This window comes from Apus apus, chromosome 1 (genome assembly GCF_020740795.1).
Source record: "Apus apus isolate bApuApu2 chromosome 1, bApuApu2.pri.cur, whole genome shotgun sequence".
NCBI lineage: Eukaryota > Metazoa > Chordata > Aves > Apodiformes > Apodidae > Apus > Apus apus.
Genome location: NC_067282.1, coordinates 18,753,844 through 18,769,516, shown reverse-complemented (window position 1 = coordinate 18,769,516; position 15,673 = coordinate 18,753,844). Strand labels below are relative to the sequence as shown.

The 15,673-nt window shown below is 42.2% G+C and overlaps 2 protein-coding genes across 4 annotated transcripts; one reads left to right on the top strand and one right to left on the bottom strand.

Annotated features, from left to right (window-relative positions):
• Positions 1-54: 54 nt before the first annotated feature.
• Positions 55-1,859, bottom strand: MRPL57 (mitochondrial ribosomal protein L57). 3 transcript variants are annotated; one of them, XM_051608376.1, is made up of 2 exons: positions 1,770-1,859; positions 55-531 (listed from the first exon to the last, which is right to left on the bottom strand). In XM_051608376.1, exon 2 carries the CDS (start codon positions 524-526, stop codon positions 215-217), a length of 312 nt encoding a protein of 103 aa, XP_051464336.1. In that variant the 5' UTR covers positions 527-531; positions 1,770-1,859; the 3' UTR covers positions 55-214. The 3 variants fall into 3 exon arrangements, with proteins under 3 accessions (XP_051464336.1, XP_051464338.1, XP_051464339.1); XM_051608378.1 differs by lacking the exon at positions 1,770-1,859 and adding an exon at positions 1,595-1,758; XM_051608379.1 differs by lacking the exon at positions 1,770-1,859 and adding an exon at positions 1,209-1,579.
• SKA3 (spindle and kinetochore associated complex subunit 3) lies at positions 1,856-12,177 on the top strand. Its single transcript, XM_051608361.1, has 9 exons — positions 1,856-2,088; positions 3,252-3,316; positions 3,963-4,128; positions 5,716-6,142; positions 7,202-7,302; positions 7,965-8,149; positions 8,348-8,563; positions 8,737-8,855; positions 10,064-12,177. Exons 1-9 carry the CDS (start codon positions 1,986-1,988, stop codon positions 10,095-10,097), a joined length of 1,416 nt encoding a protein of 471 aa, XP_051464321.1. The 5' UTR covers positions 1,856-1,985; the 3' UTR covers positions 10,098-12,177.
• The last annotated feature ends 3,496 nt before the right edge of the window (positions 12,178-15,673 follow it).

Sequence of the window (15,673 nt, the reverse complement as noted above, 5' to 3'; positions counted from 1 at the left end):
TAGAGACACAGAAATAACTGGTTTTCTGAAGAAACAATAAAATACCATACACTGTTCTGTAGGAATACGTTTAATATACGACTTAGCACACCGAGCAAAGTCTTGTGTGTCACCTACCCTTTACTAAACTGAATGACAAAGCTACCATGAGAGGTACAACAGCAGATCCCATGGTAGTGCACAATACATGCCAAATACAAGTACACTGTATTATTCAGGATGTCCACTTTTTGGTCACATTTAAATGGTTTAACTCGTCGCTGATGTATCTGTGCTCAGGGAACTTTGCTCTCCTCAGTTTCTTGAAAGCTTCCCATCTTGCCCATCTCTCTTCTGTGTTATGTTTGTACTCCTGTTCCCGTGTCAGGTAAGGTCGACTCAGCCAGTATTCATTCTCTGCTTCAATTTCCAACCTTCGGATCATTGCTTGCTTCATTCCAATGGTAACCACTCTTGGTCGCCTGTATTTTCCAATCCATTGTTTTCCAGGAATTCTCTTTCGGAGTAATACCATTGTTAAAAACATTATGCCTCAAAATATAAACAAAAATATACTCAGTACCTTGGGGCCAAAAATTGAAAATTTGACAAGAAGAAATCTGCACATGCTCCACTCACTGCCTTTTAGCTGGCTGTTTTGAAGTCTGAAGTTCAGAATTTGATACTCTTAACCCACCATTGCACAGTAGGCAGTGCAATAACAGATGTATTGGAAACTTAAGATCAGAAAAGGGAAAGGGAAAATTGTTATTTAGCTAAAGAGTTTACTCAGTTATCCTTACAGTGATATAAGAGCATGTCCTCTATAACTTATTTATGAAAAACCCAGTCCCAAATACTATTACAGGATCTGCTTCATTCATTCCTTCTTCAAACAGCTAACAGCACTATCAAAACAGGGAGCATCTCCAGACTATATTGCTGATCCAGTATTTCCTCAGTATTCACTTCTGAACTACAATCTCTCCATAAACTTATTAGTATGCAATTACCTGGTCTTGTATTTTAACTATAGGAAATTCTGTTTGTAGAGGAAAACAAAACCTTATAACTTGAGTAATAATAAATATGTTAGGCCAACTAGCATATGTAGAAAGCATTAATAGTTTCCAACACAACACTCAGGTGTAAAAAAGAGGCAAGAAAGGCCAAGCTAAGTTTAGAACTAACACACATGCTCCTAATTAACCTATTAATCCTAAACATACCTCACTCCTAGGTGTCTCATTACACAGTATCTCCCCCAACTGGTATGTCAGGCAGGCACTTCATCACAGCAAAAGCCAGCACTACTACTATACCCCACTCCCACAGAACACGCTGCACTCTGATGCGGTTTGGAGGTGAAGCTGTGGGGCTTTGCGGGGCGTTGCTACTTCAGCCTCTGCTTCGGCCCCGGCAGGGGAGGGAGGGAGGGCAGGCCCAGCTGCTCCCCCTCAGGCCTGCAGCCTCGACACGCAGCGGCACACGCAGCCGCCCACCGGGCCTCCCCGGGGCCACCGGCACCGCTCGCCACCCTCAGCCGGATTCGGCCCACGCAGCCGAGCGCTGCTGCCCGGAGAGAGGACACCTGCCCCCTCCCCACCGCCATTACCTTCCGGCTCAGGGCCAGCCCGCCAAGACACCAGAGCAGCGCTCCCAGGCCCGCAGCGCTCCCAGGCCCGCAGCGCTCCCAGGCCCGCAGCGCTCCCAGGCCCGCAGCGCTCCCAGGCCCGCAGCGCTCCCAGGCCCGCAGCGCTCCCAGGCCCGCTCCCTCCGCTCTCACTCACCGGCCCCGCCGGCGGCTCCGGCCCCGCGGCGCAAGGCAAGATGGCGGCGTCGCCTCTCGCGAGAGCCGGCGGCGGGCGGGGCCTGGCGGCGCCAATGGCGCGCGCGGCCCGCCGTTCAAAGCCGGCAGCGCGAGCGGTGGGTAACGGCTCCGGGGCCCGCCCGGTAACGGCTCCGGGGGCGGCGCGGCCCCTCCGCGCTCCCCGTCCCCGCGGGCCATGGACCTGTCGAGGGAGTTCTTCGGGAAGCTGCGCGGGCTGGCGCTCGCCCTGGAGAGGGAGGCGCGGCAGCTGGAGCGGGCCCTGCGCAGGGAGGACGCGGGTGAGCGCGGGTCGCGGTTCATCTCCTCCCGCAGCGGCCGGGCCCGCCCGCCCCTCGGGCCTGCGGCTTGTCCGCCCCAGCCCGGGCAGCGGGACCCCGGGCCTGGCCTGGAGAGCCGCTCACGGTTGCTCGAGCCGGTGGAGGTCATGCCCGGGCGTTGGGGTGATGGCCCGGCTGGGATAGCCGGGAGGGGAGGAGCGGTTCCTCAGGAGGCCTTGGCTCAGGTTCCCACCTGCCCGGAGCCCCGTGCTCCCCTGGGTGTGCGGGGACGGGCCTTTGCTGGGCCTGGGGGCTGCGGGGACGGGCCTGGGGGCTGCTGGCAGCGGGTGGCTTGGGCTCCCACTGTTATCGCTGTCTGTCTGAGCTCTGGGGCTGTGTAGGTGAGCCTTTGCCACGAGGGAAAGGCGAGATGAGCAGGATGAAGTGGGAATCATGCTCTTGCTTGTGCTCTTTTTCGTGGATTGAGACAGGAAAATGCATTAGGGGGCTTGTTCTCTTTCTGTACTGGCAGCTCAGGCTTCTAATTGGCTTTTTCTCTGCACTATGTCTTGTCACATAGTGGGTGTCCTACATTATTTGCATTCACCTTGATTTCTAGTGAAAGAAGCAACGACTCCTGCAACAATACTAGCTAGCATCTACCCCTTTGCAAATAAGGCAGAAGGATTTGGCTTTTTGTTGATGTATGTTTTTCAATAGTGTGTATAGACTTTTTTTAACTTTTGTTACTATTTCAAGTTCAAGCCCTTTAAGGATAATAATTTAGCATAGATAATCCTTCCCAGCCTCGGGACCTACTGATTCTACCAATATCTGCTATGTATTAATTTTTACAGTATTAGCTGCAACAGTAAAATGGGAGCCTGCACACTTTCTCTGTGGGGCGTAACATACTGTGCAAATTGCATTCTTATGCTGTGCAAGATACCCAATATAAACTAGTTTCTCTTTGGGTTTTTTTCCCATCTTGAATCTCTAACATAGAATCATAGGGGTTGGAAGGGACCTCGAAAGATCATCTAGTCCAACCCCCCCTGCCAGAGCATGACTGCAACGTCTCTAATACAGGAGACTGTGTTCTGATGTAGCATGTCCTTGCATGCGAAAATGCTAATACACCTTTTTTCTTCCCAAACCCTTTGATGTGAACATGCATATCAAAGACTATGAAGATGAACCTTCAATAAGAGTCTTACATGACCTCCATTGTGAAATCAGGACTCTGAAGGTAATGTCTTAACTGCTTCCTTCTTGAAAAAAGGGGAGGGGTTGTTCTAGAAACTTATGGTCCTATTTTGGTCATTAAGCTACAATACAACTTTGTTACTTAGTAGTTTGGACCCTTATTTTCATTCATTTACCTCTAAGTCCTTGTAATGGTGGTGAATGTTAAGGTAATGCCCAGAAACTTTTTGGCTGACCTGAAGCAGATTTAGCAGTGTTTATCACTGTTGTCCCTGGGATCAGCAGGTGACAAAGGTGACAGAGAAGTTGCAGCTGTGCCAAGACACAGGTATAGGGGAGGATTCAGGAGCTACAGCTCCCCTGTTTGTACTCAATGAATAGCAGCTAGAATAAAGAAAATCTTGACAGAAGTTTCAGTACCTTCAGCTATTCAGTTAAACTTGTGAAGAATGTTCTTTAGTTCTTTAATAGAAGTAGGAAAAATGGGCTATAGAAATGTCCTGTATGTTCACTCATGGCTTATATATTCCTGATATTTTGTTACCTAGTTTTCACACACACATATATGACCTAATTTTGCTGTTTATCCTCATTTGAATTGAAGTTCAATAGTTATTCTTAAAACACTTCATGATGCTTATTTGAAAATAAATATTTTTACATTTCACTCCCTGCCTGCACCCCCAAAGGAAGAAGTTAATGCCAGTCTTGGTAAGAGTTGTTCTGAAAAACAAGCAATTCATGACTTTATGAAGGCAAGTGAAATATTGATGCAAAGAAATGCAGCGGATCTTGGAAAAATAAGAGAGCTGTTCCAGAAATATGGCTACAAACCACATTTCAAAGACCCTACAGGTAATATTTCTTGGCAATATGGTATGCAAAGACAAATGTAGTTTTCTAAAATATTTCTCTTCTGTGTATTTCTAGTCATTAAGAGGTCGAGTACATCTGTTATTTGCTTTATAATATCCAGAGGGCAAAATATTCCGTTATGTTTGGTGCTATAAGAATAAAACATAATATAAAAGCTTCAAGTTAGATCTCCTGGCATGCTTTTAAGTTACTGTATGATTATTTTTTTCCCCTCCAGTAACAGTTAGATTCAGAGAACATGTTAGCAAACATGTTTTGATAATGCAGAGACCTATGTTGCTTCAGCTTTTCATTCATGGGAAACTATTGCAGGTACATCTAAACTAGCTCATATTCATCATATTCATATGTGGTGATTCTGTTAACTTAAATCACCATAGAGAAAATATTAAATATATTAAAATGTGCTTCCTAGCACAGATGGAACAAAAGAAGCACAAATGGAGATCAGGTGACAAGTGGCAATCTGTGAGGCAGTAGTAGCTTGATCACTGGGCTGTGGGGTGGATGGGAGATCCTTAGTCCAGTCAAAGTGCACACACATCTGTGTGAAAAATTCAGATATGCTGAATTAACTTAAAATACTACACATACCCCTTCAGGTATCAAGGGCCAAATCAATCTTCAAGCAGCCTATACCAGGGCACGCTTTAACCTTCCCCTGAGCATTAACAAGTCACTACATGAAACAAAATTTGTGGTTGTGGATCATACATGTACCTCAGAGTTAAGCTCCTACAACAGTCTTACAAAGACATGGCAGAAGGTTCTGATTTTATAGTACCTTCCTTCCTGTCCCCTCCCTGCCTTTAAAGAAGACTACAAACAGAGCTATGAGGTTAACTTATTTTTAAGATGTATTTTAAGCTAAGTGTATCTGAATACATAATCCTAATGCACAGAGGTAATGCCTCTGCCATATTATTTTAAATAGCTTTTTTCCCCTGCTCCTTACATCTTGCAGGAATTCACAAATGTCTTGGGGTATTTTAATTTACTTAACTACAGAAGTGTACACCTTTGCATATTTCTGATTATTTCGGGACTGTTGCTATCTAAAAAGTGATCCTCTTTCATGAGTTTTCAGTTGCTGCTTCATAACCTTTCAGACTGTCTGAAGAATGAGCATTCTAGTACTGTGTGCAGACTTTGATGTTTTCCCAAAAACGTTTTCACTTCTATACAAATTTTGTTTTCATTGGCATTTATATTGCACATTTTTAATGGATTTCTACTCATGAATTGAAATGAAGACAAATATAGATTTAAGATAGCACTTCCTTCTTGCTCAATGCAGGGAGATAAATTCTATTAAACATACACTTGTGTAAAAAAACTTTTAATTTCATTTTTCCTAGAAATATTTACCAATAGAGCAAAATTCGGTAACAGTGCGACCTATATTATAAATATAGCCTGATATGAGTTCTTGATATCCCTTGTAGCTTCAGGTTCAATGCTCTCAAGTGAAATTTTTTACAATCATAACAATTCTTGAATACAGGAGTAGAAATTTCTTCAAACAAACTTCTGGCATAATTTTTTAAAATTACTTTTCTCAAACAGAAGAGAAGAAAGAAGCTGTTAACAGTGATTCAATGGTGTCTGTCCAGAACAAATTTGAGGAAGAAAAATCAGATGATGTGCCTCACCTTCCTGCTTCTGCTGAGAAGCCACTGGTGCCCAAGGACCCACTGCGTAACCCCCAGCTTGCTGATTTTGGCCTTTCACAATATGCTTTCTCCAGGCCTTGGAGTGCAGTGAAAGGGCAACGTGCAACAAATGCACCTCAAGAAAATGCAAGCAGCAGGACTCCCTTGAAAACACAGACCCCCCATACTTTGCCCAAAACACCAAAATGTATGCTAAAGATGGATGATTATGAGTGTATAACACCAAAACTTGAACACTTTGGCATTAGTGAACATACCATGTGTATGAATGAAGATTATACTATGTCACTTATTCATAAAACTGCTCAGGCAAGCAAGATGTGAGTAAATTACTTATTTCAGATTTTCTCTCTTCTGATTTTTCTGTACTAATTTCTTGCCTCTATTCCCCTTTTTCTTCAAGCAGGTGTTACCTTACTACCTTTCAGCTGGTTAGTCCTGTATCTTCATCCAATTCTCTACATGTATTTCCATGTGCTCTTTGCAGTGCCAAATGCTGCCAAGAAGCACATCTCTGATAAACTCCTTCCCTTGGCTGCACCACGATAAGAATCTTCTATATACAGTCTGTTCACAGAAGGAAATTGCACAGCATATCTGTGTTCTTTTGCTTTCCTTAACCTTGGATTTGAGGATGTGTTGCCTCTCGTAGATACTACACAGTCAATTTAAAGGTTCCAAAAACTTTAGTAATATAAACCCAGAAAAAAAACAGACAGTCAGTAAAATGCCCCATTGTAGGAACAGCATATTCTGTTATGTTATCTGGCCCCACCTTAGAAGCTCTTTGCTCTAGTTTTCTCTTGAAAAGACACCTCCAGATTTTCACTGCTCTAATTAAAATTAAAGGAGAGGATTTGGAGCAGTGAGGTGTAGAACACCCCAGCAGTAGAAGTATTTTTCTATTGTTCTAAGGTAATTTAGAAGTAGTTAGATCATGCTTCTATAGTTAGTATGAGCAACACATTCAATTTTAAAAGCTGATAACACTTAAAAGAAGCTTCCTTTCTTCAGATAAATATTTGGTATTCAGAAAAGTTTTTCAAAAAAGAGCCATATTCAAAGTAAGTAGCGGAAATAATAATTCAGCTACTTTTTTAATCCCTGATATTTGAAATGTAGTCTCAAGTGTGAAGTTCTTTAGAACCATATCCATTTAGTCCCCCAAAGGTCTAGTTTACTGCAATGGTTACATTTTTAGTGTGTTTTCATTTTAAGATTACTGGAGGTGGAAAAGTCAAAAGATGTTATTTTCTTTTAAAAGGATTTTCAACTTGCATGTTGATGAACAAATACTAGAAAAGCAATCACGTTGACTATTCCTTTAACTGTGATTTCTTCAGATTACTTGAGAGCTAATTAAAGGTTTTGGTTTTCAGGTTGGTTAAAAAAGATGGTAATGAAGTGAATATACCAGAAATGACAGCCAGGGAAATCATGGTTACTCCTCGGCCAAAACAAAAAGTGCCAGCTGAGAATGGTGAGCTAAAAATACATGAAATAAATACACATATGCAGTGTTTTCCATCATGCATGTATAAATGCATTGTAAACTTTTAAACTGTCTCCTGTTAAATATAGTTAATTCAGACCCAGTCCTTGTATGAGTACTAATGTACAGAAAATTAAATGTTGGTGACTCCTATGGGAATGTTTCTCACTTCAGTATAGGTCTTTGCTCATTCTTCTACTTTTATCCATCTAGAATTATGCAGAGAGATCCATAATTTTGTAACTGCAACTTACCTGCAATAAAAACTGTTTTACCAGCTTATCTTCTATTTCTGAGAATACCCATTAGACCTGTTTGAAGACAGGAAAAACTGCTTTCAAGGATGCTAATGAGGCAGTAACTTACATCTTTCAGAGTAGTGCTAAAACTTCTTGAAAATGTACTAAGAACTTGGGACAAACATAGTGACAACTGAATATCTGAGAAGCTAAAGCAATGTAGATTTAATTTGGGCTTTTTCAGTTGTATTCAGTAGTGGGACTAGATTTATGACTCCTTTGCATTTGCTGCTGTTAAGGGACTCTTATTTGGATGGTTCTTCATACTAAAAATATGGAGATATGTTGTCTATATTTTTTTTTATCTCTATCTTCTCCACCCCACCTCCACCCCCCCCACCCTAATTTCAGCACCTGACTGGATGACTTCTCCTATGGTATTTGTGTTCTGTACTCCTGAGGTGAATATCTCTACCAGAAAAAACAGTAAACCACAATCAAGGTCACCAGAGCCAAATGAACTGCCTCTTCCTAGCCACACCAGAACACCACAGTTTCCAGATTTTGAAACAAGATGGCTAAAAACTGAAGCTAAGGTAGTAAATAGCAATTGTGTACATTTTCACACAATGTTACCATCAGCAGTCTTTCAAATGTCAGTTTGAGATTCTTTTTCAATACTACTTTTTCTTATGTTATTGTAGAAGATCTTTCTAATGGTAGTTATGAAATAATATTTATAAATACTTTAAGATAAGTAGATTAACTGAAGGCTTTTAATACTACTTTTGCAGCAGGTAAAGCAGGGGGAAAAGACTGAGTCTGTGACAAAGAGTGATGCAACAGACAATAACCAATACAGAGGAAATAACCTTCCTTTTGCTGTGAGCTCTGATGAGTACCTGAAACATTTTGGAGACCCTTCTCCTCCTGAAATAAAACACTATGACCACTTACTCAATACTCCTCCACCTCCAGAAATAACAAGGATACCAGATGATGTTCTACAGGTTAGCAAATACTCTTTTTTTACTATCAAAATAGTAAAATTAAAAGGGCTCATTTCTTTGAAGTTTTGCTCTTCAATAAGAGAATTCTCTGCTACTTAAAAAAATGTGCAAACTCTAATCCTGTTTTGGGGTCCTACATAATTCTTTTTATTCTCTTTTAACGTTTCCTGTAGATTCTGTCCAAGTATAACCATAAAGCAGATGCTTCTAAAGCCAAGGAAACAGAGACAAAGGGAGGGAATACTACAAGATATGAAAGTGATTTCACTGATTACTGCAACAAAGAGAACAGGTATGATTAAATCTTAATAATGTGGTTAAATTTAATTTGGAGAAGCTACAGAGATTATAGAATCATAGAATTGTTTTGTTTGGAAAAGACCTTTTAAGTTCATCGAGTCCAACTGTTAACCTAGCCTGCCAAGTCTTTCACTAACCATGTCCCTCAGCACCACGTCTACATGTGTGTTAAATCCCTCCAGGGATGGTGACTCCACTACTTCCCTGGGCAGCCTGTTCCAGTGCCTGACAACCCTCTCAGTAAATAACTTTTTCCTAATATCCAATCTGCTTCAACACACTTAGAAATTCATGCAGCTGCCTGTTCTTCAGCTACCAAAATAGCTCTTGTTGCTGCGACTAGGTAACTATTCTTTGGCATGGTATCTGCCTTTATTGTAAAGAATAAATAGTATAAATGAGTGTGTTTGAATACTCCTAACTTTAAAAAAATAATGAAACACTAAAACACTATCTTAAATTTTTATCTGTAAGTATATTTTGCTTCATGGTAATCAAAGTACCAGTGAATGCTTTCTTCTGAGTAAATTTAGGCAAGAAAACTAAGGAATTGGAGAAAACCGTATAAGCAACATGACCACTTTCATGGTTGTTTTGGCAAAGACAAAGTTCTTTGAAATGCAAATCCCCCTTGAGAACAATACATGAGATTAAATTACTCCACCATAAATATGAGTAAACATTGAACAATTAAATAAGTTTTTAAAATAACTTGATTTGAGTAGAAAAGTTCTTGTGACAACCTGCTCAAGTGTAGTTATTCTTGATTCAATGTAATGCATATTACATGTGTAATATGCATCTGCCTGGATGCCTTCCTGTGTGATGTACTCTAGGTGACCCTGCTCTGGCAGGGAGGTTGGACTAGATGGTCTTTCAAGGTCCCTTCCAACCCCTAGGATTCTAGGATTCTATGATTATATGTTCAACTTGTGGTCAGTACAGGTTATTTAGGTAAGAGGCACAAGAAATGAGTGGAGTCAAATGATCACAACACCCAGAATGGGACTGATAAAAGCAGGTACCTTAATATACCTGGAGTAGGAATCCATTTGAGTAAAGAAACAGAGGAAAGCTCTTACTTTCACTGACCTTTTTTCCTTGTCAAGATAATATGAATAAAGCTTTCAGTATTTGTCTTCTGCTAATTCAAAATGATTGAGATAATAATTTCATGAACTCTTCTGGATATGTTTGCAGAGGATATCCTGGATTTTTCAAGCCAAACATCTGAAATCAAGCTGAAGACCATGTTTCATGTTCATGGGTCTCATCACCGGATCATAAGCTCAAAAAGTAAAACAAAATAGTGGTGAGAGGAAAGAGCTACACAAAAGAAGCTTTTTGATGGAGGAAGTTTGATGTGGACCAACCTGTTTGAACTAACAACTTGTGCTTAATTGTTTTATTGAAATTATTGGCAAAATATATTGAGGGTTTATAAATACAGATATGCTTCAAAGAGGACTGGGGTCATGCATGAGGTGGTACTTCAGTTTCACCTGTTCTCATGTTTGTGTAGGGAGGTGTTTGCAGCAGGCTGTAGAGAAGTGCTGCTAGGTTGCAAGAAGGGGCAAGTCCAGTTCATTGCTCCAGAAAGTGGATATGTATCTGACTGTTCTGGTGACACTGCACAGCTTTTCAGGGCTGAGTTTGAAGTCTAGTACTTCAAAAGTATTGGGTGTCTTCAATAAAAACAAGTTGTTTTACTTGAAGAGTAACTCCTGCCCCCCTGTTTAAAGTACTTCTGTGCTATTGGTCACTGCTGTAATGCTAAGACATACCAGACATATTCCTGCATCAGGCTCTCAGTTACTGATCTGATAGGTGGGCTTTTCTTACCCTGATCCTGCTTTCTTATTACAGCTTTCTTTGTACTGGGGGCTATACATTGGTTTTCCTTTTGACAATCTAACCACAAAGCTCTAAAAGGTGACTGGCTTGAATATGATTTATTTTAAAATCTCCTGTGAAATCACTACAGCTTACAGAAGCTTACTGCTTCAGCTGCTGGAAGGACCTGTTGGCTGGCATGTGCCTTTTGTGAGTGGTGGTTTCACTTCTAAACACGCACATCTATCCCCATAATAGCTGACCAAGCTGAAGTTCTCTGAGCTGTTGAGCACTTTTTTGATATCTGGTACTCATAGTAATCAGCCTTTTTTTTTTTTCTACCAGAGGTTTTACTTTTGTCCACAAGAATTCTCAGCTACATATCCTTGTCTGGTGTCAGTTTGATGTCTCCAATGTCACCTATTCCTCTGAGTGACTCCAGGACTGTTCTTGCCAGCTGTAATGTGGTCTTTCTGATGATGGCTAAAACTTTGTTATTTATATGAGGGCAGGGATATGCAACACATGAGAAGGGAGAGACTGTCCCAGGAAGTGGGGAGAAGGGTGTGTGTTTTGAACACAGCTTCACATTTTTAAGTCTTTGAGATATGCAAACATCTGGAGATACCTGGAAGTGTTTCTCCAATTGTTTAGATGGACTTATCTTTGCTAAAACCTAGCAAGTAAAGGAGCTTTTTTCCATCCCATTCCAGTCATTATCCAGGATAAGCATACATCAAATTAACTGGAGAAGCTAATTTTCTACTGTTGTAATTTTTCTGTGCTGGCTTCTGTTTAAAAATATGTATGTATTGTGTGTCAGTCTTTGATATTGATTGATGCTTTTGAATACTAAATAAATCTGTCTCAGATGTTTGGTGGCTCTTTGGAAAACTAATCATCTGCCACTATAAAAGCATTTACTTCTTTCCAGCTCCTTCAGCGAGTGAATGCCAGACCTGCTTCCACCATCTTCACAGACTGAAAAACATTTAATGGGCTGGATTCTAGTCATGGAGTTTCATGGTCTTAAAAAGGTACAAAGTATTCTGCTGCAGAGCAAGAGTTTTTCATCTAGACATTTACCAGCAATAAGCAGGAGGTGTTTCACAGCCTGCATTCTCCCTTCACAGCACTTTAGGGCTACTTTCTTGCCCTAAAGCAATCCAGATATCCCAATAGACTCCATTTAGTCAAATGGAACAAGCAGCACTACTTTCCTGGTCCTTGCTGTATTCCCGCTCCACTTTGCCTCTTCAACTAATGAAATTCTAGAAAGGTCTGGCCAGCATCTTCCCTAAACGTGAGGACAGCTGTGCTCCATGCTTTTCTCCATTAGGGAACTGCAGTGCTATACCAGTGCTGGGCTCTCACAGTAAGCCACTTGAATCATTGTTCTTCCTATTGAATATAATTTTCTGCTATATTTTACCACTATTTCATTAATTAATATGAAATAAATTAATATTTTGAGATACAAATTATCTTCAAGATTCCAATTGAGATCTTTAAGTATTCTGGTCTACTCAAGCTATTATGACACTACTGGCATGGGACTTTTTGAAATCTCAAAATGAAGTTTCACTAGCTTTGTTTTTCTGGCCTACAGTATCAGTAATACAATTAATGCTGCTGTTTGTATCTATGTTATTTATAGCAGGACCGGTGTTCTGAGGTAGATATAATCAGAGCAGCAAAACAAACTGTTTAGTTTGTTGTCCTTTACCTTTGACAACTGTTTAGGTTTCAGTAAGGCTTGCACAGTCATTTGAGTATTGGGGGTGAGGGAGGGAAAAGTTGACAAAAGTGGAAGCATAAGTATTGTTGGAAACTGCTCTGTTCAAAATAGGCTGGAGAGGAGGGGTGGAAAGTTTAGTGCTTTGTTTCTGTACTCAGATCAGTTCTGTCACACAGGTATAAACTGCACATGTTCTAACACTGGAACAACCACGGATGTAGCTGTGTGGCTGGGGGAGGCTCAGGCTCCCCTTAGCCCACTGCTAAAGGCTCACCCACTGTGCACTAGAGCATGACATGTCAGAGCAGGGGGGGGCGCGGAATAATACACAAATCTTTGTACCTGCAACAAAAAGTAGCAGTTTGGCTTGTGGGATGAATCTGATCATAGTGCTGGCCTGTCGGGAAGCGCAGTTTGGATAAACAGTAGCTAAATTGCAACCACAGTACTTCAGTAAGGGACAGTAGTTACGTGGAAACGGGTGCAGTTGATTCAGACAATGGGGGCTCCTGCTGCTGGAGGTTGTTCCACTACTTCTGTGCACAGAATTTAGAGGTCCTGCAGTTTTATGATGGCTTCCTTCTATTTGCAGAGCCACCAAAATACTAGTTGTCTAGCTTACTGTCTCTAACAGTAACCTCAAACTGAGTCTGTCTGTGTTACTGCTAGATCAGATGTAAGGGAAGGGTGAGAACAGGATCACCTCTTGTAGCAACAGCCTGCAGTCAGAAGAGATTAAACCCAGCACAAAATTCTGCTTCAACATCTAGGAAGCAACCAATAGCCTTTAGTTTTCCTTCGTTTGCTGTGGTAATCTCTTTCATTTGTTTATCAAACGTGTCAGCTAACAAGTTTCCCTTCATAATCCCAGTTGTTGTCAAAGGAGCGTCTCAATTGTTCTGCCTTGGAACCCCTGTAAAGTGGTCAGTGTTTTCTTACCTTAGGAATATTTTGCCTGAGGTTAAATTAAAAATACAAATGTTACAGTCAAATGGAACTTCCCAGATGGTTCTTAAAGGGATAAATGGCAAGCATTATTTGTAGAGATTCCTGTGGGGCTTTTATTAGTATTTTTATAAATCACTAGTGCAATAACTGGAGTCCAAGTGAATAACGACAGGACCAGAGGAAATGGCCTGAAGTTGTGGCAGGGCAGGTTTAGGTTGGGTATGAGGAAGAATTTCTACACTGAAAAGAGTGGTCAGGCACTGGAACAGCCTGCCCAGGAATGTAGTGGAGTCACCATTCCTGGAGGCATTCCAAAGCTGTGGAGATTTGGTACTTCAGGACATGCTCTAGTAGCTGAGGTTGTGGGGTTTTTTGGTTGATGATTTGACTTGGTGATCTTAGAGGTCCTTTCCAACCAGTATGCTCCTGTGATTCTCCTCTCCCTTTCAAGCATAGGCCTCCTGCTCTCCAGTGCAGTTCTGAAACCAAAGGAGTGTGGGGTGCTGGCCAGCAGGCTCCAGGCAGGGCAAGGGCTGCAGGACAGAGCTCAGCGCTAGCTGAGCAGGCTCGTAGTGAGGGCTGGTGCTGTTCTTCAAATGCTCCAACTGGAACCACTGTTGGGGCTCTGCTCTCTTCTCCCCTGAAGCCTAGGGTACGTGCTTCATGGCTTTCAGCTATAAGACCTCAGCAGAAGACTAGATAGGAAAGGGTCAGCTGTGCTTGCTCCTATCTGTTGCTCAGCAATGAAGTGCTGGAAGGTCTTTTACATTTCTCAAACTTGTGCTGAGGACTCAGGGAAATGAATGCTGGATTCAAACAGCAGATGCAGTGGGGCTGTCTGGGCCAGGTGCACTTTCAGGCCCCTGGAAAAAACACTCAGATATCTTGAAGCCTGAAGACACTAACTCATGTTTGGCAGAAGCCCAGGGTGGGGAACTGATGCCTCAGCCAGCACTAAGAGGAGCTCACCCAGAGGTGTCCTTGAGGCTGTCACTTTCAGCAATCACTGGCTTTTCTTGCTGAGTGTTGAAGAGGTCAAGTGAGTTTTTGGACTAGGATGTCTCTACTTAATCCTGTCAGTTCTGTGAGACCAGAAATACCCCAGGGAGCATCCCAGACTCTCCAGCTCCTCTGAACCCAGCCCTTAGCCATGCATCATCTCCACTGCCTTGCAGGGCACCTCATTGTCTGCTGTGTGTGACATGATATGGGTGCTTTACAGTTCACACTCCCCAAGGTCCTGTCCTGATGCCTTTTTTTTTTTAATCTAGCTGATCTGCTGTCATGTCTAGAGATAAGGGCTGAGACAAGAGCAGCAGGTAACTGAATCCCATTGGTTTTGGCAGTTTGTGTCTTAGCTGTTGCATCACTTACAGTGCTGGTCTTTGAACACAGTCATAGCTGTTGTCACTCATTTGCTGTGACACAGCAGGGTTTCTGAGGCCTTCTCATGTTCCCATGCTTTCAATGCAAGAGTGAGAACTTGCTGATAATGCTTAATGTCTTCCTGCTGCATCATGACTGTTTCTGCTTTTGACCAGAGCTGTAAAGCAAAACTGAAGCCTCCACAACTGCTCCCATCAGACAGCAAAAGCAGTGCCAAGCATGCCTGATGCAGCTCAGGGTATTGACTCTGTGTGTGTGTGTGTGAGCCTTGTCCTCCTTGCTGCTTAACTTGAAGGAGAATTAATCTAGACACCAGTTCCTCCACCAGAGACACAGGCAGCATCTCCCAAAAGTGGTGCAAAAGAGGGTTGTGCTGCCATTGCAGGGAAGGAACCAGCTGCTCTTCTGAGGCTGTAGCCTCTGTTCCTGTACATGCATTGTATGTGTCCATGAACCTGTAGTGGAGGGGGGGATGAGATCAGAGGGAGACTGTGAAACTTTTTCTCCCCCAAATTAAATAGAAGCCTGACTTTACTGTGAGTACTTTTGCTCCTGTGCAGCAGGAGCTCAGCAGGTGACAACCTTCTCTTACCATTTCACCTCTTGCAACATCTGGTTGGTTGTACCATGGTGCTGTCTGATCTCACAGCTGCACACTGTATCCTCATGTCTGACTTCAAAACTGCTGCTGTTGGCCTTGTGGACTTTTGCTGTAGGGAATCCCTAGCTCTATCTGCACTCATCTCCCAAGTGCCTTTTCCCATAAAAGTAGGTACAGAAAGAGGAATGCTCTTCACATCTGCATTACTTTTCTGTGTGATGCTCAAGTCTTTGAGGGCAAATCTCTTGATCTCATAAGATGTTTAGCCTGAAGCAGCAGAAGAGGTCAGCTGAGGTGTATACTT